Source organism: Sparus aurata, chromosome 6 (genome assembly GCF_900880675.1).
Source record: "Sparus aurata chromosome 6, fSpaAur1.1, whole genome shotgun sequence".
Lineage (NCBI taxonomy): Eukaryota > Metazoa > Chordata > Actinopteri > Spariformes > Sparidae > Sparus > Sparus aurata.
The window spans coordinates 7,956,496-7,982,529 of record NC_044192.1 but is presented as its reverse complement, the minus strand read 5'-3'; the positions used below and the strand labels follow the sequence as shown (position 1 = coordinate 7,982,529).

Below are 26,034 nucleotides of genomic sequence, written 5' to 3'. Positions count from 1 at the left end.
TCTTAACAGGACAAACTCATCATTAATTGCTTGTTTCAGCTTGATAAATGTCACCTGTTAATGAGAGGGTACATGTTTTTGAGATCTGATCATCAGCAAAATTATTCTACATGGCCACATGCTCTGCTGCCACTCAAAATATTACAAAGACTAAAAAGAAAAATTCCTTTCTCTCAAAAGTCAGCAGACAAAAAGATAACAAGTTTATTCGTGTCAGCTGTCGTATCAAAGTCTGAAAAACAGTTTGATGATATCATTTGTACGTGTGTCAACTACGTGCCATTACAGCAGCACTGTACTGTGACAGAAATAAAGAAGGACAACGTCTTTTGGAAGGAAAGTGGTCCATGAATCATATGATCTTTGTGTCTTTAGGACACTCTGAGAGTCTGAAAATGACTCGAAACACACCAGGACATCGTCTCTAGGACATCAAAGAACCAAAGACCAAATGGAAAGACAGTTTATTTGCAGGGCAGAGCTTCGACCAATCTGATAAACTCAGGGTGCCGTGGTCTGTGCAGATGCTCACGACACACCGGTCTGTTAACACACACTACAGTCGTCCTCATCCAGGAGAAGAAGAACAATCTTGGTAATTTATGTATTTGATATTTGGCATCATTGAGAAGCTGAGAGGGACACAGGTGAGGAGTGACGTCACCTCTGATGACATCACACGGCACCTCCCCGTCTCAAGACTCCTTTAAAGAAAGGATGAAGCTTCCTTCACTCAGCTAAGAACGTAAAAAAACTAAAACCTGGACCCGGTCCCGGCCCGGACCTCAGCTGCATGCTCTATTGTGTTGCTGAACACATCTCCATTAGCACCGGGCTCAAAGAGAACCAGAACCTCTTTGTCTTTGTGTAATGTCACCGTAGTGTCTTGTTGTTGTCTTCGTCTTTAAAGTAGACGATAAATGTTTGACTGTAAACTCGTTGTTAGTGGTTTCCGCACATTTTACAGTTCAGTCACTGAACACATTATGACCTTTTTACATAAATTACAATTAATCATTCCTAATATTAATATGTGTGTTAACAGACCCACTGTCTCCTGCTCACTGTGTGATTGTGCTGAGGACGAGGTCGTATCACTGGTCAGGAGATTAACAGTAGTCGGATTAATAACACCATATTAATAATACATATTTTGAGCTGTAATTATAATCTTATATATCAAATAATCAATTCCATGTCCAATACCACGAGGAAAAATAGTCAAAACATTGACGGAATTTATTTATTTATTTTTTAAATAAAAGATTAAATAAACAAAGCTTGTGTACCATGTAAGTTAATTTACCTCTGAGCTTGTGTGTGTGTGTGTGTGTGTGTGTGTGTGTGTGTGTGTGTGTGTGGCAGAGCTGGTATCAGTATCAATACTGACGATATTTATTGATTACATTTAGATTTTTATGAGGACGGTACGATGTGGAACACCGTTCATCTGGCGTGAAGCTGCACAGGTGCTGTTCTACATACAGTTCCTGTTCGCTGCCATGACAACAAAAACAGGAAGCAATCACACAAACACCTGACGGACCGGGTCACTGAGGACAAACAGCTGTATGTGTGAGAAGAGGAGGAAGAGGAAGAGGAGGAGGAGCAGAGGAGATGAAGGGGCATTACAGAAGAAGGCGAAACGACCTTTATCCAATCCTTGTAATCCAATCAAGAGGAGGGAAGAAGAGAATAAGAGAGGAGCGAAGGGACAAGAGGAGTAAGGAGGAAGGCAGGATCATGGAAGAAGGAGGGGAGAGGAGGAGAGGAAGGGTAAAGTGAGGTAAGATGAGGACATGAATAAGGAGGAGAGGGAAGAAGGAGGAAAGAGGGGAGAAGAGGAAAACGGTTGAAAAGATAAGAGGAGGAAAGGGAGGACAGCAGGAGAAAAAGGAGGCAGGATATGAGGGGTAATGAAAGAAGGTGGGAGGCGAGATTAGGTAAAGAGAGAGGAGAGGGTGAAGAGAGGAAGGAGCAATGAAAAAGAAGGGGACATAAGGAGAACAGAAGAGGAGAGGAAAGGAAAGGAGGCAAGGTGATGAGATGAGGAGAGAAAGAAGGCGGAGGATAGGTGAGGGGAGAGAGAGGAGGTTGAAAGAGATTGGAGGAGGAAAAGGGAGGCAAGGGGAAGAGAAGGAGGAGGAGGAGGTGGATGAGGAGGAGGAGGAGGAGGAGGAGGAGGAGGAGGAGGATGTTGGGGTCGATGTTGGAGTGTAACAATAGGAGGAAGTGTGCTGTTTGTTCAGTATTGTGTTGAGACTTTGTTGCTGGCCGGACGTTATATAACCTGGCACACTTTACCTTTAACTCACTGTCACTATGGAAACAAACAGGAGGAGGAGTCAGGACCTTCAGACCATATAAGGTCATCCTGTAAACATCAGGACTACCTGAAGTCTCATCACTGAAATATGTGTTGATGTAAACTGATGTCCAAATTATTTTGACTTTTAATGAAGAGTTAGATATTTTATATACATATAAAATACACTTGTGTAAATCAAAGGATACGATGGACATCATTCTTTATCTGAACAATAAATATGATGCTCCAGTCAGGAGAGTGGGCTTAGCTTAGCATAAATACTGGGAACAGAGGGAAACACCTAGCCAGAGTCCATCCAGCAGCTGTGAAGCTCACAAATTTATACGTTATAAGACTTTTAAAGGGAGTTTAACCTTCAGCGTGCAAACCTGTATCAGGGGACACAGACTGTAAATGATACAATCTGTAGTTTGAGGAGGAGATTATGTCAATTAAAAAACAAAGATCATGTCACATTCACACCGTCTGTGCAGAAACCAGTTATAAACCCTATAGTCATTTTTGTTGTTGTATCTTTTTTCAGTAGTAATAGTTTATTAAAACACTTACATTACAGTAATATGTAGATACGTCTGCACACTTTGGTTTAATGATGTGAAGATCAATTATTCCTGCGCTCTCATAATGTGATCAAACCTTTTACAGCTGAAGTTCACACTCTCAGTGGTGGTTTTGTTACAGTTTTTACATCTTTTGTTTTTTATTTGTTCTGATGAATACTGTGAGGTGGTCTGCACATTGCTGGATAACATCTAATTATTCTTATGTAGCTGTTAACTCTGTCACCAGTGTACAGCGCCTGTGTCTGCAACCATCAGAAAATCACAGTGAACAATTTAATTACTGCAGTGCATCACACTGTGTGCGCAATATGTACACTGACATAAAGATTGTCATGATACTAGAATTTTAAACGTCAATCATTATGAATATAAAAGTAGTGACACTTGGAAAACATAATTTTTTGTTTTTGTTTTTCAAAATGATCAGCCTGCACACGGCGCTGGTACAGAGAGGTGAGCGGAAACACACCATCATTTGTATTAATGTTAATATCTGTGCAGCCTTTGAATAAAACATCTGATTATAGATCTTTCTTTTTTTCTCCAATAGCATTTTAAACTAGGGAGGTAAGTTTTAGGCAATTACTTGACAGTCAGCTGCCTTAACAATCGATTATCGGTTAATCATTAATAACATATGGAATATGTTGGACGTTTCTTTCAATCTATTTAGGATGCAAAATCAGAGCGGGCTACATTTGCATTAAATAAACTCCAAGTTAATAAAATTATAAACTAAATAACGCAAATAAGACATTTTAATTGCAGAGCTCCCGTCTATCACTGTTTAACAACAAGCCCAACAGAATCCATCACGTATGTACAGAATGTCTTTCTGTATTTTTTAGTGAATTACATTTTCACATCTCAGTATCTTTTATTTCATTCTTGATATATATTTGATAAGAGAGTATCAGTAATCTGTAACAAGCTCCTTCCTGATGCATTTGTGGCGCTCTCTGATTGTCGATGCACACATTTTTTTCAAGGACTAATTAATCGATAATGTCCCTATTTTCAAGACATGGGATTACAGTATCTAAATATCTTGTGACAACGTCAGTGGACACATACATCAACAGGACCTTAGATGTGGTCAATGCACGTCGCCTGATGGAGGTGGAGGTCATTAACGAAAACACTGTAACGCGCTCAGTTCCCCTCACTTCATGCAAATAAAACATGAAGCTACAAACACATGAACAACAAGAAGACGACTGTTCTGCAGAGTCTCATCTGTACAATCGACCCTGCAACATGTGCATAAACCTGGCAACCTGTGAAAGGCATTCTGGGATACGTTAGAGGACTCACCCGATAGTAAACAAACAGACAGCAGCCCATCATCAAGATCTGATCTGCTCCTCAAACACAAGTCAATTAACTGTCTGTGCACACAGTCATCTGCTGCTCCTCTTCCTCCTCTTCTTCTCCTCTCCTTCCTCCAGATCACATCAGCTCTCCTTTTCTTTTCTCCTCCTCACACGGCAACTGTGACCGCTTCTCCTCCTTTGAATCACCTCCTTCACAGTCACATTGCTACTCTCCTCTTTTTCTTTCCTCTTCTTCACCTCCTCCTCCTCTTCTTCTCTTCCTCCTCCAGTCTGTCTCTCCAGGAGCCACCTCTCCTCCTCCTGTCAGATTTTAAATGCACTTGTCTCTCCTCTTTTCTCTCCCTCCTCTTCGTCTCCTCCTTCTGCTCCCTGCCCTCCTCTCTTCTTCTCCTCCTCCACCAACACAAGTCGCAGTCTAAAAAACCTCCTCAGCGGCTCCTTTCTCCTCTCGTCTCTGAGTGGATCTACAGACCCCTCAAGAACAGGAACACCTCACAATGTGTGTGTGTGTGTGTGTGTGTGTGTGGGTCCACTCAGTTCCCATTGGACAAACAGGAAGTGACGGTCGTCGGGGGAAACTGGCCATCTATAATTAGGAGCTAGAGGAGACACGGAGACACCAGCGACGGAGACAAAAGAATTTTGGTTTATAAAAATCGTGGTACGGGAAAACTCCAACAACATCTGATGAAAAGTGACGAGCTCATGTCACATCTGTGTTGGAGGGTGAAGCACTCAAGTTCCTTTACATGAGTAAAAATACCACAATGTGAAAATACTCATAAGGAAACATGGAAAAGATAATTAGTAAATGTAGTAGCAAAAGTACTCAATGCAAAAAAGAAATTTCCCTATTAATTATTATATCATTGGATTATTCTGACTGATGCATTAAAGGTGCATTCTGTAGTTTAATAGGATGAGAAAGATGTTCATGACGGATGAACACCACCTTTGTGATTTTCGATGCATTAATTAAATCGCTACAAATAAAAAGCTGAAGTTTGAACGTCGCCACCACTAAGTGTCTAAGCTGATCAGCGTACCAGTTGTAAAGTCAGAGTTTGAATAATTTTGAGCTAAAGTCGGCCTGTAAAGACGGACTTGTGACTAGATGAGTCTCCTGTTCGCTGTGATGACGTTTAATGTCCCCGACAACCTCTGTAGTCTCATTTAGACACTCGTTAGCGACCGCCGTTTATAAGACACATAAGAGATTTATAATCATGTTGTGGGACATTCAATTGTGTATTTTATGTTGCAGAACAAAACGTGTAAATATCTTAAGCCTGTCGCAACCACAGACCTTATTTCAGGCATTTAACTGAAAACCAATTTAAGAAAACGATTGACTTGAGATGAGGGAATTGGAAGAGCAAAAATGTCAACTGATTTCAGGGTTTTAGGACTAAAAACTGCACCACTCTACTGGACTAATTAGACATAGACTTGACTAATGTTTCAGGATACAGGAACTTTCAGACATACACACAACTGTGAATAGAGACAAAGCAGGTTATTTTCATATCCAACTAATTTGCTAGAGGAATCTTAAACGGCACCATATCTTTTATTTTGTACATTTTTCATTGGCCTGCCAGCTGTGAGCTCTGTGGAAAGCAATGTCATGAGCCGGTCCACCGCTTTGGTCCTGACTGAAATATCTTAATAACTGCAGGATGGATTGAACTTTTACAGACATTCATGGTTCTCTGAGGATGAATCTTTCCCCCCTTAAAACACAAACTGAGGTTGTTTCTGTTAATCTCATGTCAGAAAGAAAGCAGATAATCTTTTTTAAGAATGACAATGAAGCTAAAAATTAGTTTCACGTTTGTCAAAGAAATTCTGGCTTTGAAACATTCACTTATTTGCCATCTTGGCTGTTTCACATGGCATTTAAACTTAATCACAGACAATCAGCTTCTTCTTTTCTCCTTTGGGATGTGATCTCATCCTTTATTATCTGAACCTTTGTTGTGCTTTATGTCTCATTCAGGCGTCCAGGTGTCAGTGAACAGTAATAAATCAGATTTGCTCTCACCCCTCTGAGGGACCAGCCGTCAGGAGAGAGAAGAGAGAAGGAGGACGTCTTCTTCTGCAGCTTCGACCTGAAGGAGATGAGAGAGAAGAAGAAAAAATGAGTTCATCAGTGTTCACTCCTCCTTCACACAGAGATCAAATCCTTTAAGGTGTATAAATCCAACAGAGGGAGGCAAAAACGCTGCAGTGAGCAAACAAGCTCATCTTCCATGTGTGGAACTGCTGCTAATGTAAGTTCGAGTGTGACTAGAGCGCCTCCTGCTGGTCACTTTTAGTCTGTACATGTAAACAGAGTCAGAAAGTTTATTTTTATTTGAAAGATTTCTTGGACACCAGGGCAGCGAGCGAGGCAGACGCAGAGGAAACACAGAGACACAGACAAAAGACACAGACAGAGGTCAAAAATATCTGAGGTCATAATCACTCGTTCAGCCCAGAAACATTACATCATCACACACACACACACACAAACCCTGATCTGAGAACAGCTGGTACAGACAGACACACAGAGATGTCGTGGAGCCAGCTGCACCACATCTCCACGCTGTAGAGATCAGCTGTGTCTAAATATTTACACCCAGTAGCTAAAAGTCATACCTGAGTAAAAGTCTAATGAATTGTGTTAAAATACTACTTGAAAGTGAAAGTCACTCACACAAATAGTACTTGAATTAAAGTATCTGATGTTAAATGTACTTCAGAATCTAAAGTAGTTTTCTGCATCAAAAGTAGTAAATGTAGATTATAGTTATATTCCAAATGTTTTTACCAGGAGACCAACGATAATCAGCCTGATTATCGGTCCAGTATTCAGCATTTTTAAGCAGCTTTCAAGTGTTTAATCTAATCAGTTGCTGATAAAATAATTCACTATGGCTACTTGAGCTCTGATGCAGCATGTCATCTGCAAAGTAACCTGTAACTAAAGATATCACGTCAATGTAGTGGAGTAAAAGTACAAGATTCAAGATTCAAGATGTTTTTTGTCATTCCAGTTATACAAGTACACTTCTTAATTGCTATATTTTGCCTGGAGACTCCACTAATGAAATATAATAATAACAATTAGAAGAAGAAGAAGAAAAATGTATATATATATATATATATATATATATACACACTATCTCTACATGTATGTAGATGAGACACAAATACAATGAAAGATTCTAAAAGGCAACAAAGGTGAATTTGTTGTTGTGCAAAGATAATACATGTAAAATAAAGCACAGAATAACAATAAAAAGTGATCAAGTGTACTGATATTGATTGATTGAAGGTGCAGCAGTGTTGTGGCAGTGAGGTGCATGGTGTACATAGCCCAAAAGACACAAAATATTCTTTTTTTATATAAAACTGCATTGCTCTCAGCACGTGGCTCTCTCTCTGCGGCACCATCTTACACTAGGTGGGGTTGGAAGTTACTTGGGAGTTGACCAAATGACTTGAGTCACATGTCTGCATTTTACTATTAATGCAGAATAAATGACAGACAAACAGTGTCTTAATCAGATCTTTAATCTCTCCTAATCATTTACTTCCCAATCAACCATAAAGCACATGAACACACCCGTATTGAGAAAGAATCTGTTTGAAAGGTTTAAAATATGATTTGGACTAAAACGTTCATTGTGAAGGTTGTATCACGGCTCGTGGTGCAACAGTAACTCGTAACTCTAACTGTTTATGAGGACGCTTCCTAGCAACGCATGAACACATTACTCAAGTCATCTGAATCTGAAACATTCCCTCAGTGTTACTAGATCAACCTGATCAGTGAGTCAGGAGTCTGAAACTAGAAAGCTGCTGAGAACGGAGGAAGGAGCCGGTGAGGGATTTACGAACAGCTGCTGCGACCCAGTCCTGCTCTGTTTCCTGCCCTCAGTCACCTCACCTACCATAGGAAACACACACACACACACACACCCACACACACTCACACACACACACACACACACATACACACACACACACACACACACTCTTCAACGACCTCTTCAGAGTTCAATGTGCTGTGATGTAATTTGAGTCCAGTCTATAGAGGATTTCATGACAAAATGTTTCCAAAGAGTGTTCAGTTTCTCTTGCTAACACAAGCTAACACATGCTAACACAAGCTAACACAAGCTAACACATGCTAACACATGCTAGCACTTGCCGTGGATGGTATTTTATCAACAAACCCAAAACCAAACAAAACCTGTTCTGCATTTCTGATCCGATCAAAGCTTCTCTGTTCTCCCTGTGTGTGTGTGGTGTATGTGTGTGTGTGTGTGTGTGTGTGTGAGAGTGTACATTACAAGTTAAAATATGTGTGTGTTTAAGTGTGTGAGTCATTCGTTCCTGGGAGTTGCAGTGCTTTTTCCAATAGCACAAATCATCCCACCCTGGATGCACACACACACACACGCCCACACACACACACACCCACACACACACACACACACACCCACTTACCCCCACACATGTGCATACACACACACACACACACACACACAATCCAGATCAGAGGTGTGTTTGGCTGCAGGCTCTCTCCCTGTTTTCTTGTTGAATCTTTACCCCTCATCTGTTTTTAATCTCTCTCTGTCTGTGTGTGTGTGTGTGTGTGTGTGTGTGTGTGTGTGTGTGTGTGTGTGTGTCTTACTCTCAGTAAACATTCAGTATCTACACCAAACTCTGTTTTGGTGTTCAGACTGAGGAGAAGTTCTTACAAGGAGCCCGACTTTGGTGAAACTGAACAGATTGTCTCCCAGACTGTAATTAAGACATGTGATAATGTAGTAACGACTACTGAGTGGACTTGAGTCGGAACATGAACATGCGGACGAGCGTCGCATCTTTCTAACTTTCAAACCTCACAGACCAAATACAACAATTAATCTTTCTGTGTATCAACGTCTGATAAATCTTCTTCCTCTGTGCCATAGAGCTCCATTGTTGTCCAAAAACTACCTAAAACACACCATGAGTCACTCTGTTGCACTGGGTAACATGTTGCTTCATCACCACGAACACACACACTGCAGTTTATTTTGAATCAATCCCACACACACCGTCCTGCTGCTGGAAATACTCACTACAGAACCAAATGTAGATTAATCCACTGCAAAAAAAACAGTCCCTAACCAACAGAAAATAGTCCCCAACAAACAGAAAACAGTTCCTAACAAACAGAAAACAGTTCCTAACAAACAGAATATAGTTCCCAACAAACAGAAAGTAGTTCCCAACAAACAGAAAATAGTCCCTAACCATCAGAAAATATTCCCCAACAAACAGAAAGTAGTTCCCAACAAACAGAAAGTAGTTCCTAACAACAGAAAATAGTCCCCAATGATTAAAAGGCTTATAACATCAACTGTAAATGTATCATTAATTATTGATGGTTAAGTTCGTTAAGCTACCAAATCTACAGTAAACTGCTTTTTGAGGAAATTACCAACTGTTTTTAAACAAATTTCAACTTTAATTTAGTGAACTGTTTTTAAAGATCTGTTTTCAGCAGGAACAACTGATGTGATCAGAAGTTGCATGACGAGCGAGTAACTGGATCTCGGGTGGAGCGTGTTCTGTTTAATTATTCTGTCATTATGATGTAAAACACCAACCAAACAAAGAAACATATGTGATGGATGGGTCACGTGTGAGCTACATCTTATCCTCCTGGCAGGTGGGACGAACAACATTTCCTGCCGTGGAAAAAGCTGAACATGACGTGATGACATCGTCGAGGAAGCAGCAGAGGAAACACTGACCCTCGTTGAATGAGCTGATCTCAGGTCAGACCTACAAGTCTCAGCTCGGAGCTGAACCTGCTCCATCAGACAGAAGTATGAGACTCACTACAATATGACTTATACTCTAAGTTGTTTGTTTGTTGTCTCTTCACTTGTCTGTATAGTATTATATTTTATCTGTACAAGCACTTTGTAGTCTTGTTAAGACAGGTGATGTATACGTAAAGTCACTGGAGTTAGCATGCTAACCAGCTAGCCCATACTGGACTATAGCTCCCATGCCAGTGGTTTAAACACCAACTCTTCCCACTGGTGCTCTGAGTTCTAAGACTGGACCGCTAACTGCATGTCTAACTGAGCTAACTAGCTAATGGCAGCAACAGTAAGCAGCAGTCAGCAGTAACTCTGGCGATTGGCTGCCTTCTGTTTCTTTTAGGTTTGATTTCAACAGGTGGCCGATTCGTAATAATCGCGCCTTTAAAAAGACGAGCAATCATTAAGTAAGACTGTGTATTAGTGCCACCTGATGGACGGTTTATTAGTACGACTGTAAGCGTCAAATAACAATGTGAAAACAATGTCACATGTGAAAATGTGGTTTCTACGAGCTGTTTCTCTGATGTTTCTCTGCACTTCTTCTCGCTCCTCTCCAGCTTTTTGTCTACGTGGTGGATTTAAGTTTATTTTGAACCAAACCAGAGCCGGTGATTGTTGGAAACAATGAAAACGCTAACCGAGATGGTTTTTGTTGAGTCTTGTTTTTGTTTCTTCAGTCGGGTTTGAATGAAGTGTGTTTCACCATAATGAAATGATTGTTCCTGTAAATGGCGGCTGGTGGATTTGGCGAGAGCGACATCGTGGCTGTTTCCTGGTTAAACAAAGTGAATTTTTTACTCCTCAACAGAACGGTCTCTCTCTGTAGGGATCATATCCATTATCTTGTCAGACACTTTGTATAACGACCACTTTCAGTCAGCGGCAAAAACAAGCACTTTTACGGTCAAAGTTTTTACAGTCAAAGTTTCCCACGAATATTAAGTTTTCGCAGGCAGACTCTAAAACTTTTACCTTGCAGTCATTTGCACGCCAACACATGTCAACACAGAGCCCGGGTTTAAAAATAAAATCAGAATTCCCCTTTAATTAAAAGATCTGAATAGTTCCTCCACCACAGATCATAAGCGATCGCTGCTGGCTTCAGTCACACCACACTGTACTTTCACATCCACACTGCGGAGGGTTGGACGGAAACCCAACATTAATGTGACTTTTTCAAGAACATGTCACCATTAATTTCAGTGCTTTGAGGCTGAATAATTTCCACTTCCGGACAGATTAACAACATCTGTCGGAGGCTTAGACTGTCAACCGTCATTTAAACAAACATCTCTGCTGCAGCTGTGAGTCCAAATGTGTTCAGTTCACACGAATCAGCTGCTGGATTTATATATACATAAAAATAAAGAGTATAAAAACTGAACAAATTAAGTTTTCTCTCTCCTCCCTCTCGCTTTCAACCCCCGGGGCTGCTGCTGACACTTGATCAGATCTGTTAATAAGCACACACACACACACACACACACACACACACACACACACACACGTCCTGGAACCAGCAGGGCAGCATAGAAACGTGATGATTAGTGACAGAACAAAGCAGCAGAACAACATCTTTATTGTCCGTCGGCAGCGGCTGAACCACATTCCTCCAAAGATCAACAGCGTCCGATTCAAGTCACCTCACACCTTCGGTTCCTCGACTGCTATCACGACCGATCACTCTCACACGAGGACGCGCTGATTCAGCCTCGACTGCAGCTGTTGGGAGATTGTTCTGTTTATCACAAATTCAAAACCACACCGATTAAAATCTTTATGTTAACAAGGAATCCAACGATCTAGTTTTTGTTCATATCGCATTTTATTTTCTTTCTCCAGCAGCAGATCTTTTCATCAAACAAGCTCTGACAAACCCGCTGCAGACAAACAGTCGCAGATTAGCCGATAAAGAAAGCGAAGCATTGAGCAGCTAAAGACACAGATATTCCCCTGAACGGCACCAAAAAGCTGCGGTTGAACCCATCGCAAAGAATACAGCCGCCACAGAACTAGCTCGTACGTTCTAGTATTCATAGTCTGTATTCATCATTCAAAAGAAAGATTCAGTACTGTTGTGATAAAGTCTCGCTAATACAGCCACTTCTAACCGAGGATATGTCAGTTGAGGTCGAGGCCAAACAAGAAGAAACCGTGCTAAAGCTGTGAGATCGTGGAAACAACAGCGACGGGCTCAAGACGCTTTTTCCTTCCTTTTTCAGTTGTCGTAGCTGAAGAGCCAATCACACTGACTTTCCTCCCCAGCGTGCGCTGAAGCCGATTCTACATGCTCAGGAAAACCGAAAAGCCGCCGATAAGGACCGACTGACAGGACACACTGCAACAACTACGGCCACATTGTCATGATACTCTGTTTCCTGGATGTTAATGGAATTATCTAAAACATCTTGTTTTGACTGTGATATCTGTGTTGTGTTGTTTAATGTACATTTTCGCACATGTAAAACAAATTTCAGCTTTTTGCACACAAAGAAAAATTAATCCACTAGTTTTTTTCAATTCAAACAACTAGTTGTGTCGGCCATCTTGTTACTGATCTGCAATAATTTTTTTATAATTAATTAATTGTTTTGGTGAGTTTTGCACAAAAATGCCAAATACATGGTGGCTCCAGCTTCTCAAACGTGACATAAACCTTAATAGATTGACCCCACGAGTGTTATCAATAGACGTGCTGTGTGAGCCTGATGGGAGCTGTAGCTGCTACACGTCGACAGAATAATCATCGTTTTTATCTCAGGCTTTACTATCAGGTGCAGCAGGAGCTACCTGTTGAATGAGAACATGGACAGACAAACCACACGAACACATTTTCATAATTTGCCACAGAACACACAGATCTTTGAGCTTTGATCGCTGATAAAAATCTGCAGTCGTGCTCTTGACAATCAGCTGTCCGAGGACGCTGAAACGCGAGACTAACCTGACACGTGTGTGTTCGTGTGTTATGTAACTGATTACTTACATTTTATCACCCCAAGCCTGAAGGCAGGTGGCATACCTGCATGTTAAAGCAGTGACTGTCAGTCTGATCTGAGGAGAGTTTATCTCTAAATATCCATTAATAAGACACTTAATACAGAAAACTGTGTTTGAGTTGTTAAGACATGAAACAACTTGTCAGAGTCTTCTGAATGTTGAGCAGACATGTTTTTACTGCTGCTGATAATGTACTAGTGTTATTCTTTCTATTACTGCACTACAACCTGTAGATAAAGTATATAGTGTTATACGTTTACTAAAGTCCTGAAGTGAAGTATAACTCTGAGTGAACTTCATGCTCTGCTCCTTTATACTACAATAGAGGGAAACTACTTTTTACTCCACCGTACTTCTAAAAAAACATATGATGTATGAAAAGATGCAGTACTATTACTTTACAGAGTCGTACATAAACTAACACTGGCTTCACAGTGACAAACTACATACTTCTGTACTTTATATGTGTTTGTTTTTCTAAGAGGTGTTTCTACTTTTAACGGCTGTGGAGAACCTTTTGACCCTGAAGTGCTCTTTTTGTCCGGGCATATTTTATTGTGTTTTATTTGGGTTTCTGGGGGATAAAGCTCCTGGCTCTAATTAAGAGAAGAAGAAGAATATAACACCCGCATTACGTAACATTACCTTACGTAACGTTAACACCAGCTGGCAACTAATTTATTCACTCTATCTTGATGGTAGCGTAGTCGACTATTTAAAGGCACATTATGTATGAAAACGACGAGTTAAACTTCTACATATATACGTTTAAAAGTGGTCGTAGCAGACGTGGTTCTGTTAAACAGTTTAATAATAAATTGTTATTATTATGTTTTGCTGCTTTGGAGACCAGAATAACATCCTTTGTGATTAATTTTATTTCCTTTTTCAAAGGTGCAGTATGTAGTTTTGTGGACAAACCTTTAGATCTTTATCAACTAATTTTTAACAAACTGAATAACAAACTGGCCCTAAAGGAACAACACAGTTTCATACTGTTTTACTTTGTTTATATGTGGCGGACCCTGCCACCTTTCTAACTTCAAACAGTGTGAGAACAACTTGTTTATTCAGTTATGGAAAAGAAATATACATTCCTGAGTTTATATTATCACCTCACAAAAATTGTACATATCAAAGTCTGAGTTTGAATTTCTTCTCGAAAACTACATAGCACTCCTTTTGAAACATGTTCTGGTTCCGGCTTGTTAAATTTTTGGATTTGCAGCTTTTCTTCTGAAGCTAAATGACAAAGAGGAGCAGAAACCTTCATCTCGGAGCCCCTCGGCCCTCTAAAGGTGTCTGCACGGCCCCCCTGCTAACAAATAAACATTATTTTCCACACCGAGCTGCCATGATGGCAAACTGTTTACAGAAGACTCTGTGTGTGTGTGTGTGTGTGTGTGTGCAGACTATAAGTCACTCTCAGGCAAACTTGTGACTCACAGTGCAGCCATAAAAACCTCTTTTCTTTCTTTCTCTGCCCTCCACTCCTCTCTCTCTCTTTACTTAACAGTGTGTTTCAGGGTCTCTCTACCACACTGACCAGACTTTAACTTCTCCCCTGTAAATTTTTATAATCCAGCAGACAGACAGGCAGGCAGACAGACAGACAGGCAGTGGAGGAGTTAACTCCCTGTCTGCCCTCCTCACATTCTTCATCTCTCACAGAAAACACCCAGTATTCTCTCGTCTTTCTCTCTTTTGTCTTTCACATTAAACATGAGTAAACTAAAAGTAGTTCCGCCGCAGCTCCTCACCTTGAACCCCGCTGACATCCATCACCTGCCTGCATCGGGCTGCAGCTCCTCCCAACGACCCACAACAGATCCACAATCAGCTGCTGATCAAACAAACAAACACTCAACGCAGCACGTTTCCGTTCTTCTGGCGCGCTTCCGGGTCCGTCCAAAACGAACTTATTCTTTCCTCTGAGAAAATGAGTCAAACTTCAGTCCTAAGACTGAGCCGAACAACAAACTGCGAGACGCTGTGATTTCAGTGAAAATCCTCCTCTCATCTCACAGACAAGCTCCAGAGAGGGGCAGCCATCTCTCTTCCGGTGGCACCTTCAGAATAAGAGCCGCGGATCTCACGGGTCACTCCGAAAAACAATTTTACTTAACTCAAAACAGCAACGTCAAACTCTAAAGCAGAACTAAATAACAAGTTTTCACTGAAGAACAAATCTTAAAAATATTAGCAATAAAAAGTACTTAAAGTGTCTTAAAGTAGAAGTGCTGATAATTCACAAAAAATAAAATAAAAATAACCCTAGAGTCTGACGTAACTATCAAACCACATTATGTGATTATGCCTTATCTTTAATATTACCAGCCTCACAGGCCAGCTCAGTTATAACTTCCTTACTAGCCGACTGTATATACACATCTATATGCCTCCACATAACCATAGTTATTCATACTACTACCGTGTATTTACATCTGACCTGTTGTGTCCACACTGTCTTCACATCATGCTTCCTGCTGTTTATTCTGTATATAATATCTCACTTTAGCCATTACTTACTGTATATTAAGTTGATTTCACTTTGGCAAATGTGAAAGCCACCCAAGCCAATAGTCTTTCAGTAAGCGTTTTAATGTATCTTATATCAAATGTTTTTAAGGATCAAAAGTGCAAATAAAAGTATATTCACATGGATGTACACACTGTACACAAGGGGTTCACCAATGAATGACCATGCACATTATCGAATCATATATTCAGAGTTTCTGTAATTATTTCCTGAATGCCACTAAAAAAAATTAATTCAAGAATGCCAGACTTTGCTCCTGCAATCTACATTGTAACTAAAGTTACACATAAATGTAGCGAAGTAAAAAGTACACTATTTACCTCGAAGTGAAAGGAAAGTATAAAGTAGCAGAAAATGGAAAAACAAGAGCCTCAGAATTGTATAGAACAGTACTTGAGTAAATGTACATCATCACATTTTACTACACTTTACTGCTTTTTGCATTTCTTGTGAATAAAAATGACCTTTTAATGAAGATATTAACTTACCTATTAAAAATCTTATAATTGTATATTAACGCATGTATAACAGCAAAAAAGGCAGTAGTCTCCTAGCTAGTGTTAAACTGTTTAGTTGATGAATACAAATAAAATGTAAATAATTATTCAAAAGAAATAGACTCTATTATAATATTTTCAGTTCTAGCGGTGACACAATATATGAGTTTAGGAAACCAGAAATATTCTTATTACTGTAACTACATTTGAGTCAAATGATTCTGATTTTCTAAATAAAAAAAACATTTTTTTTTTCCATTTTCACAAAATAACTCCTCAAAGCTTAAACGTCCACTCAAAAGCAGCCATACAAATCTCAATTACAGTTAAAAAACAGACAGAAGCTTGATTTAAATCGGGAACAATATGTTCACAGAGTAAATGAACGAGATAAAACGTCACTTTTCTTTAATTAAGAGTTTTTAATACTGGAGCTACAGCACAAAAAAAGAAACAAGGTCAGACAGATTAATAATGGATTCATTATTAGTTGCAGCCAGAGACCCAACCATGGAGAGGTTTATGCTTTTATTTTGAAGGTAGACCAGTGCTGGCTGGCTGTGTGTGAGTTTTAGAGGCTGCTGTTGTTTTAAACTTTGAGGCTTCACAGATCACAAACTATAGAGCTGTCTGCTGGTCTTTATGTCACTGAAGTCTGTGTGTGTGTGTGTGTGTGTGTGTGTGTGTGTGTGTGTGTCACTATAAGAAACTAAAACTTGTTAGTCAGCTTGAAGAGAATTACAGATTATTACCAGTCGTAAAGCAATTTAAATACTTTGCGACTTGTACTCAAGTATTTGTCCTTCTTGTTACCAGACAGTCATTTTTGCAGCAGCTTCATAATGTAGTCTGAATTTAAAAAGCATGCATGAGTTGATTTTGCGTCATATTGTGGTTTTTCTATTTTAGCAATCTGGTTTAAGTAACTGCAAAAACTGTTCTTATAATCAGAATCATAAACATAAAGAGTCAAAGATTGAACATAAAGATCAGAAGAGAAATGTTTTATTAGATGGATTTTACTATTTCCTGCATTTAAGTACTATAAAACAGTACGTTCCTAGAAAATGGAGAAAGAAATATAAACAAAGGTCTAGCTATACAAAACCAAAGCAGAACAGACATTTCCAGGTTAAAATAAAAATAATATGTACAAATAGGAAATGCTGAATCTTCCCTTCCAACAAACTCAAACCTGCAGTTGAACCAGAAGTCGTTGCTCAGCCTTCAGCAGCAGCTCAACGTCTGAGTCAGAGAATGTTTGAAACTTTAAACACAGTTTGGTATAAAAGAGAACAAAATGACGGCAGCTGCTGATCCTGACAGACATCGTGTCACTCTACATGTGTCAGATATGAAATTTGATCATCGGATCAATATTTGAATTGTATGGAAGCCCAACTGAGCCAGAAAATAAAAGGATTAAAACGAATAATTAAAGTAAAAACTGTCACGGTGACTCAATAGTTACTAATCACAATCATAAGAAGCGTTTTCCCTTTTAACTGAATTAATGTAATTTCTTTTGTTCATATCTTTTTTCAAGTCAAAGTTACGACATTTCCGTTTCTGGTCAAAATGTTGACTTCCCGTAATTTAAACTCGACTTCCTACTAAATTTGACATTTCCTGTATCTATTTCTTGCTCTGGCAGCAGAGGGCTTCCACACAGGCATCTTTAAAGTGGTTTAAACAATTGCAGAACTTTTCATAATGCCCTTATCATCGCTGCTTCCTGCAACAATGTTATAAAAAGAATTACAAAGCATGAAGAAATACAAAACTATAAATGTAACATTAATCGTCAATACTTTAAATACGTAACCACAAGCTTAACGATATTACCACAGTTTTCAATACGTTACGGTGTGAGAGTGGCGCCAACAGTCGAATTCATTGGAATCTTATATTCTGAATTTGTGAATTAAAATGCAGAAAGAACAAAATTCAATAAAAGCCAAATGTCAGTTTAACACAATTCACATAACTCCTTCACCACATTATCACATTAGCAGGTTTTAGTACATTTTTGACAAAAGTCTTTTGACAGTTTAAGGATTTATGATCCGGCAGTGGTCATCATGTTACTTGCTGCTCCAACGATGAGTCATTGTCAACGAACAATTAGAAGACATTTTAAAATAAGGCATGCTGTTAAGACATACGATCATTGAAAATCATTAAAACCCAATGAATATTGATAAAATGTGGTGTAACTGTTTTATGGGGAATTCCCCTTTATAATGTAAAATGCACTTTAAATGGAAAATAATGGCACATTGTAAAGCACAGCCACTGATGAATGCGTGGTTTTCCCCAGTTGGTCCTAAATGTTAAGAATAATACAAAACATGTCCTCCGAGTTGTTGCCATATCATCGTCCTCCGACAAGTGTTGATACATTCAGCAGCTGGTCATCAGAACCAGAACCTCAGAAGCTGCATTGATCCCGTCACATGCCGTTGCCAAGGGGAACATCTCAACGTGTTTGTGGCGTTGTGTCTTTCTGTGTTTCTGCATCAAAAAGTGCCTGAACATACAGTTTGTTTCAGCTTCAGCATCACACAAAAGTCAGCTGCCCTTAAAAAAATCAAGATGCAGTGCTGAGGCAGTCTTTGGTTAGTACTAGTCCAGTCTGCAGCATCTGGAGGTCCAGTCCTCTAAAAGTAATCCAGGCAGGGTGACCAGCGAGGCCGACAAAGTACCACAGTTACCAAGGACCAGTGTCGCAGAACTCAGTGGTTACCATGGCGCCAGGGAGCGTCACAGAGCCGAGTGGTTACCATAGTTATCAGGGAGCATCACAGAACTCAGCAGTTACCACAGTTACCGGGGAGCGTCGTAGAACTCTGCTGTTACCATAGTTACCGGGGAGCGTCGTAGAACTCTGCTGTTACCATAGTTACCGGGATTATTGTTATAGACATAGACTGTATAAATAGTGGACGTAGCTTTCAGTTAACAAAGCAAAGCCAATGGGAAAGTGCCTTCTTTGGTGCATTCTTTCTAATGGCCAGCAGGGGGTGACTCCACTGGTTTCAAAAAGAAGTCCAATTGTATGTAAGCTTATGAGAAAATGACTCTACTGCTCAGGTGGTTTATTACCTCAGTTAACAGTTACCAGATAAGTTTATGGTCCCAATCTTTCAACTCTTCCTCAACTCAGATCTGATGAGGACGTCCTCCTCAGTTCAACCCTCCCTGCCTCCAATAAACAAAAGTGGCAAGAGAAATTATTCCAAACTTGGGGTTTTCAAATCAAGTTTACAAAACAATGGATTACTTCATGGTGGTTCCGTCCACTACTTATCACACAGTCTATGGTTCTAGACACAGTCGTTAGCATAGTTATCACCAGTGACCTGTCTTCTACAACTCCGTGGTTATCATCGTACCAAACACCAGCAAATTACAACTCAATGATTTCCACCGGTGAAACACTGCAGTGCATTTTTGATTAGTTCCAGTTTTGTTTCCATGGTGATGGGATGACCGCACTTTCAAGAAAGGGTTCGGGTGCAACACCAACTCATTTTTGGCCTTGAATATATAACACTTTTGGTCCCATTTTGATTGGCCGGAGGCGTCCCCCTACGATGAGGCCACAGGTGCAAGTCCCTCGCTGTGCTCCAGGTGATGATTGTGGTGCAGCTCAGCTTTACAAACCGTGGCAGCGCTGCAGTGGAGCGACGTGACTGCAGGCGGCTCCTCATCACCTGAAACACACAGGTGTGAACGTTGAAAATATTCTGTCTTAATCAGTTATAGAAAGAAAGAAATAATTATATCTATCAATCAAAGTTTATTTCATAAAAATTCCATGAATGTTTTACTTAGAACTGGATACAGTGGCCAATTGCCACATATATTCTGTGGGCCATGTAAACAGGAAGTAAACCTGGAAGCTAAGAAACTTTTAGGAGAATGCACCTGGCGAGGTGCAACACAAAATAATAGCATAGAATGATATTTCACTTGTAAAGGTTTCCAGCCTTACCCAGCCCAGAAGAAGAGGATTCGCTCTCAGCCAGGGAGGAGGAGTCAGCCTGGTCATGTGACAGTCCCTCCATCAGGGGAATAGAAAGCTCTGAGGACGGGACAGACGAGTCATAAATGCCAGAATCACGAGGAGGAGGGAGCTCAGGAGGGGAGGGACCACCTTCTTCTGTTGGGGTGGGGATGGCACACACCACCTCCTGGAGGATGGAGGGAGCTGAAGAGGAAGAGGAGGTGGAGGCAGAGGCAGATGATTCTTCTGGTAACAGTCCAGATATTCCAGAAGTGGACCTGAAGGAGCAGAAAAGCAGCAGCAGTCAGACTGATGAGTGGTCTCAGATTATCTGCTGTGGAGTCCAAAACTATTTATCTTCATGTTCACAGTAAAACAAATAAAAACTGCTGTGGTTTTACACCTCGCTTTACCTTGAATTGGGTCCCAGCATGGACAGAGAGCAGTGTGGCAGACCTGGACTGGGACAGAGACCAGGACTAGGGCAGGGACCTGGACTCGGACTCGGACTAGGGCTGTGACTGGGGCCTTGATTGAGGCTGGGACTGGAGCCAGGAGCTAGCAGGAGCATGTTCCTCCTTGGCGCTCCTTTTCTGCCCTCCAGCGACGGCGTCTTCACCACCACCTCGTTCAGCGACAAGCCGGAGTCAAACCTCTGCTCGGGCTGACACGAGGAGGAGCAGTGAGGCTTTGGAGGAGGAGTCGGAGCCACGTCGGCAGGGAGAGCAGGATGTTTGGAGGAGGAGGAGGTTGAGGACGCTCCTGAAGGAGCCAGCTGCTTCTCAAACCAGTCAGGATTCTGGCTGATGTGCTGGTGCATGTTGCAGATGGAAACGTAAAGCGAGCGTCCCGATTTACTCCTGAAGTAGTTCCTCCTGGAGACGTTAAGCGGCTGCGACTCGCGATCAGCTAAACTGGACTGACTGGAGTGGAGGCGACTGAAGAGCTGAGGCAGCTGGTCCATCAACTTAAACCTGAACACAGGAAGTTAATCTCAACTTTAACCCCCAAAAATAAAAGAATGAGCATGAAGAACAATGGTCACATGAGCAGTGCAGGCTGGTGCTGTTATTCATAAAGGTGTTTCCGTTATTTTGTCCACAGTGTTGTATTTACCTGGGAGCCAGACTCAATATGGTGGGGATGTCGTTTTCTGTCGAGTAGTCGAAGTAAACAGACATGTAGCGGTTCAGCTCCTGAGCTCCGCCCCCCTCGCTCTGCTTGGCCAGCCGCAGCTTCTCCGCGATCATGGCCACGCCCACGATGAACAGGTCGTTGCCTGATCCACCAATCGGAGAGCTGCTGCTGCTGCTGCTGCTGCTGCCGTTGTTGCTACGGCGACTGACCGGTGTTTTCCCTTTGCGGCTCTTCTTCTCTGCGTAATAGCTGCAGGAAGAGAACCGAGCTGGTTAGAATAGACAACAATCGAAAGAAAAATTTTAAAAAGGGATGATGGAAGACAAGCATTTGGTTCAATGGCTAAATGTCATGTCTCAGTCTATATAAGATTCAGATTTTTTGTTGAGAAAAATAAACCATATCAATAAAACATATATCATAAAGGGAAAGAGTGGAACACACAGGGTCAGTGTGAATGAAGGATGGAAGAGGAAATGGTAGGTGTGATAGATCGAGACGTGAAGGTGGAAGGATCTGCTTAAGTTTTAAATTCGTTTGATGAAACTATATCAATATCTACACAATAACTACAGAGTACCTAACTTCTAGGAAATGTAAATATTTCTGTTATTTCCTCCACATTCAGAAGTCAGTGTTTTAGCAGCACCTAGTGGCCTCTGTTGGAACTGCAGCTGAGAGCACTTCAAGACATCAGCAGTAGTTCTGACATAATCAAAGCAGACGGAAGAGAAAGTACCGAAGGCCTTTGGAGCAGACGGTGATGATGAAGTTGGCGTCGTCCAGCTGTCTGCTGAGCCACGACATCTGACCCTCTTTGCACATCTCCAGGTGTTCCCACAGGTCCAACACAACCTGGACAGGACGGAACAGAGATTTTACAACTAAAAATGTCTTCCTCCTCATCATTAAGCTTTTCTCAAGTTTGTCACCGTCTCACCTCACAGTTGCAGAAGTCCTGCAGGAAGTAGGCGAAGCTCTGGATGACGTTGGTGTGTTTGGGACAGTCTCTGTTGGAGTAACAGATGAACACTTTGGGGCGGGGCCACGGCCGCTCCGTGTTCAACGCAGCACTGTGATTGGACGACTCACTGCTCTCCTCGTCCAGCTGGCTGTAGATGTTTTCTAAATGGACAAGACGGGTTAAAGCATCAGAATAATGTAACTTATCTGCACCAACAGCGAGAGTTTTCAAAACAGTGCCAGCTCAGTTGTACAGTTGATGTTTCCTTTAGCTTTTCTGAGTCCCTTATATCACCGATACATAGTGCTCTTACCTTGCTGTTTCTTGCGGCACATGACAGTAAAGAGCGTGGCGAAGGCCGACATGATGACCAGCGGCACTGTGATGGCCATGGCACGGATTGGCCCGGCCCAGGGGGAGTGGACTGAAGGTAACAAACATATTGTGAGACTTAAGAATCAGATCATTCAAAGTCCTTTAAAACAAAACTGTGCAAATATGCAAGTACGGCTCAACTATGGAACGATCACGGATGATGCTAAAACATAAAGCAACAGTAGCACAAGTAGTCTATTACACAGAATTAGCTAAAGTTTGTTAGCATTAGCTGACCACTGAAACTGGTCATACAAGACCAAGTTGGGCTGTAGCTGCAAAACTCCTGTAAACTACCTGCCCAGCATCAAATGACAGAGCAGGATAACAATTAACTGGGCAACATGTTAAAGTTTAAATGTAATATTAAATGCGTCTTCACTGACATGCTGCTTTAAACGACTGATATCTGAAGAAATTCCTTTAGGCAAGACATTTTCTTTCCACTATTTTGATATTTAATAGACCAAATGATTCATCGAGAAAAGAATCGAGTATTGTGTGTGTGTTTTCCTACAGTGCGTGTTCATTTAAGGTGTGTTTGTTTGTGTGTGTGTGTCTCACCCTGGCTGACGTGATACTGAGTCTGCCTCCTCGTCGTGTTACTGTCGTCTCTCAACTGACACAGAAAAGAGAAAAAGACAGTGAAAGAAAAGGAGGAAACAGAGGAGAGAAACATCATACATTAATTGTATATTCACATAGATTCATAGAGACTTATTCCTAAAATTTAGATTTATTTTTATTTTGGTCTTTATCGATAATGAAGATGTAGCAGATTCCAGTTAAACCAGTTGAGAAGCAAACGCTGCCATGTGATGACACTGTGTTGTGTAAATGAAGCTCAGGCCTGTGCTGCGTTTGTGTACCTCTATAGTGTAGGTCCCTGGAGTGACGTCCTGCAGGATGCACGTAAGTCTGGCCTGGTTCAAGTCCTGCACACAGAAAACTTGTTAGAACTTTTGACAAAATAAATCCAAAACTATGCCAAGAATGCAGGCGGCACTATCTCTTCATTAGAATTGAGTCATAAGTCCTCTTGTCCATATGTCGATGTATCTATGAGCAACACACTAAACCTCTAATTGACAACAGTTTAGTCCTTTTACCTCTTCAACTTCTTCTTTCACGCCACAACCTGAAAAGATTTGTGAAAACACTTACTGGTTTGCAGCGCTGCAGCTTGAAGGGTCCATCCTGCCGTAGTTTGTAGTACAGGTAGTAGAAGTGGAAGCCGAAGGAGGACGGAGCCTGATCAAACGCCACGTGGAGGTTCGACCCCAGCTGAGAGACGTTCAGGGTCTTTGGCTTCCAGACTGCACAGACAGAAACAAAACTTAGCCTCCTCTCTCTTGGACATGTAATGTTTGAGCTTTAATCGCGCACTACTACTTGTTTACCCCAGCAGCAGATATCATTCATACATTTCATCAAGTATATTTGATCATATTTTATAGGAAGCCTCCTTGCTTTTGTTTTAATCGGGGGTGAAGGTAAATTCAGAATGTCCATGTGTACCTGTTGTCTTGGAAAATTCAGTATAATCTACGTTTGTGCAGCACTAATGTTGTATTCAGCACTCTGCTGCTCTCAGCTCTTCTTTCTTGAAATCAACTCTATCTTCAGTAACTAATAATGTGTCTAAAGTGACTGATAGAATCAACCTCTTCTTTAAAGATGTCCAAACATAATCTCTCTGTATCCATGTAGACTTTTAATGTGAAACATCTGCACCAGAAATATAGAATAAACAGCTTTTATATCTCATATCATGATGCTGAAGGGATTCAAAGCTTTTCTAGGTGCTCGTACCACAGAGAGAAATTGTGTCAACTCTATTAGGGTTAAAAATGTGTTTGTGCAATAGTTACACTTACATTAAATTACTCTAACACCAAGACAATGAAACCCTGGAATAACTCTGTCTACATATGGCTCTGGTTATGACGCCGACACTGAGGAACTTACATGGTTTGCAGACCAGGTTGTCTGATCCCAGAAGGACTTCACACGCTGCAAAACAAAGAAATAGTTAGTCAGCTTGTCCCTGACTGTTCCTGCTCTCATCTAGAAGACTCATCTTCACTTCAGTGATCGGACAACGTTGGAGAGACCGTCTCTGTCTTTTCCTGACGGATATCTGACAGTTTGATAACTTGGTTACTAGTTACTTTTCAGATTGCTGAATTTTTCACTCAACTTAGCAAAACATCCACCTTCCAACAACACTAAAAAAGGTCTTCATGTTCCATTTCACTGACTAATAACGTAGTCAAATTCAAGATGTTCCTATCTGACTCTGGGTAAGGTAATAAAACGAATAAGCGAATCAATCAGTCAATCAAATTAGTTAATCAATCGATGCCTTTTGGACAATAAGGCTGCTGGACTCACAGTTGGTCCTGAGGAAGGATGGAGGGAAGAAGCTCTCGTTCATCAGAGTCGGGAACGGAACAACACGAACCATGTAGTCGGTGTCAAAGGTCAAACCGCTGAACGGCTGACTGCTCAGCTTCTGTCAGAGTGAAATAAGAATTAACTACAGATGATACAAAGACTTTGGTAACCGCAGTAAATTAAGAAACAGAAATGCCGTACATCAAAAAATCAAAACAAAAACTGTCGGCCATTATTTATGTCCCTACCGTGTGCTTGTAGGAGAAGTTGAGCTGTCGAGGGTCTTTGAGGATGAGGTGTTGACACTGTTTCCCTTCTGGATTCTTGTCCTCCAGATAAACTCTGAAGCCTTTAATGTGTTCGATCCCTGAAGAGACACGACAACAAGTTCAGCCTCCAACAAAGACCCACAACCATCCTTCTCTCCTCCTCAGCTTATTCTGCAATCTATCAGAGACCTCCTTTTTTCCTTTCCTCTCTTTTCCTCATCTCCCTGCATCTTTTCCTCTCCTTGTGTCGTTTCCTCTCGTGTCTGTTCCAGTTCCATTCCCTCTTTCCCCTCCTTGTTTCCTTCCCTTCTCTCCCTGTGCTTCCTATCCTCTTCTCTGTCTCTCTTTTCTTAAGGTTAACTGCCACCTTTCCTCTTCTAGTTCCCTTTTTCCTCCTTCCTCCTCTCTTTGTTTCCTTTCCTTTTCTTTCATCTGCTATTCTGTTTCCTTTCTTCACCTTGTTACCTTTCTTCCCCTCATCTCTCTTTTCCCTTCCATTCTTGTTCCCTTTCCTTTATTCCTCTCAACTTTTCTTTAGATTTCCTTTTCTCTTTCCTTCCATATTCCCCTTTCCTTGTTTCCTTTCCTCTCCTTGCCTCTAATCCTTCACTTTCATTTTTTGCTTGTTCACTTCCCTTCCTTCCTCTTCTTTTATTGTGTCCTCCTCTCATTTCCCTTTTTTCTTCTCCGTCCCTCCCCCTTAGTTCCCCTCCCTCCTCCTAGTTTCCTTTTATCTCCACCTGTCCCC

The 26,034-nt window shown here is 41.1% G+C and overlaps 2 protein-coding genes across 4 annotated transcripts in view; both read right to left on the bottom strand.

Moving 5' to 3' along the window:
- Positions 1 to 15,107, bottom strand: part of arhgef3 (Rho guanine nucleotide exchange factor (GEF) 3) — a 33,786-nt gene extending 18,679 nt beyond the window's left edge. The window contains exons 1-3 of one of the 3 annotated variants that reach the window (XM_030419134.1): positions 14,860 to 15,107; positions 11,743 to 11,821; positions 6,271 to 6,337 (exon numbers count right to left, since the gene is read on the bottom strand). In XM_030419134.1, the coding sequence (XP_030274994.1) occupies positions 6,271 to 6,337; positions 11,743 to 11,821; positions 14,860 to 14,881 (168 nt within the window). In that variant the 5' untranslated portion in view covers positions 14,882 to 15,107. Of the gene's footprint in view, positions 1 to 4,206; positions 4,747 to 6,270; positions 6,338 to 11,742; positions 11,822 to 14,859 lie in introns of those variants that run through there. The other 2 variants (XM_030419135.1, XM_030419136.1) reach the window with 2 other exon arrangements.
- A 2,011-nt stretch (positions 15,108 to 17,118) lies between these two features.
- Positions 17,119 to 26,034, bottom strand: part of il17rd (interleukin 17 receptor D) — a 28,384-nt gene continuing 19,468 nt past the window's right edge. Inside the window, exons 4-16 of the mRNA XM_030419133.1 lie at positions 25,266 to 25,384; positions 25,015 to 25,135; positions 24,589 to 24,633; positions 23,785 to 23,936; positions 23,490 to 23,555; positions 23,185 to 23,239; positions 22,559 to 22,669; positions 22,222 to 22,406; positions 22,021 to 22,136; positions 21,261 to 21,530; positions 20,558 to 21,118; positions 20,133 to 20,422; positions 17,119 to 19,851 (exon numbers count right to left, since the gene is read on the bottom strand). Coding sequence (XP_030274993.1) covers positions 19,727 to 19,851; positions 20,133 to 20,422; positions 20,558 to 21,118; positions 21,261 to 21,530; positions 22,021 to 22,136; positions 22,222 to 22,406; positions 22,559 to 22,669; positions 23,185 to 23,239; positions 23,490 to 23,555; positions 23,785 to 23,936; positions 24,589 to 24,633; positions 25,015 to 25,135; positions 25,266 to 25,384 — 2,216 coding nt within the window. The 3' untranslated portion in view covers positions 17,119 to 19,726. The remainder of the gene's footprint in view (positions 19,852 to 20,132; positions 20,423 to 20,557; positions 21,119 to 21,260; positions 21,531 to 22,020; positions 22,137 to 22,221; positions 22,407 to 22,558; positions 22,670 to 23,184; positions 23,240 to 23,489; positions 23,556 to 23,784; positions 23,937 to 24,588; positions 24,634 to 25,014; positions 25,136 to 25,265; positions 25,385 to 26,034) is intronic.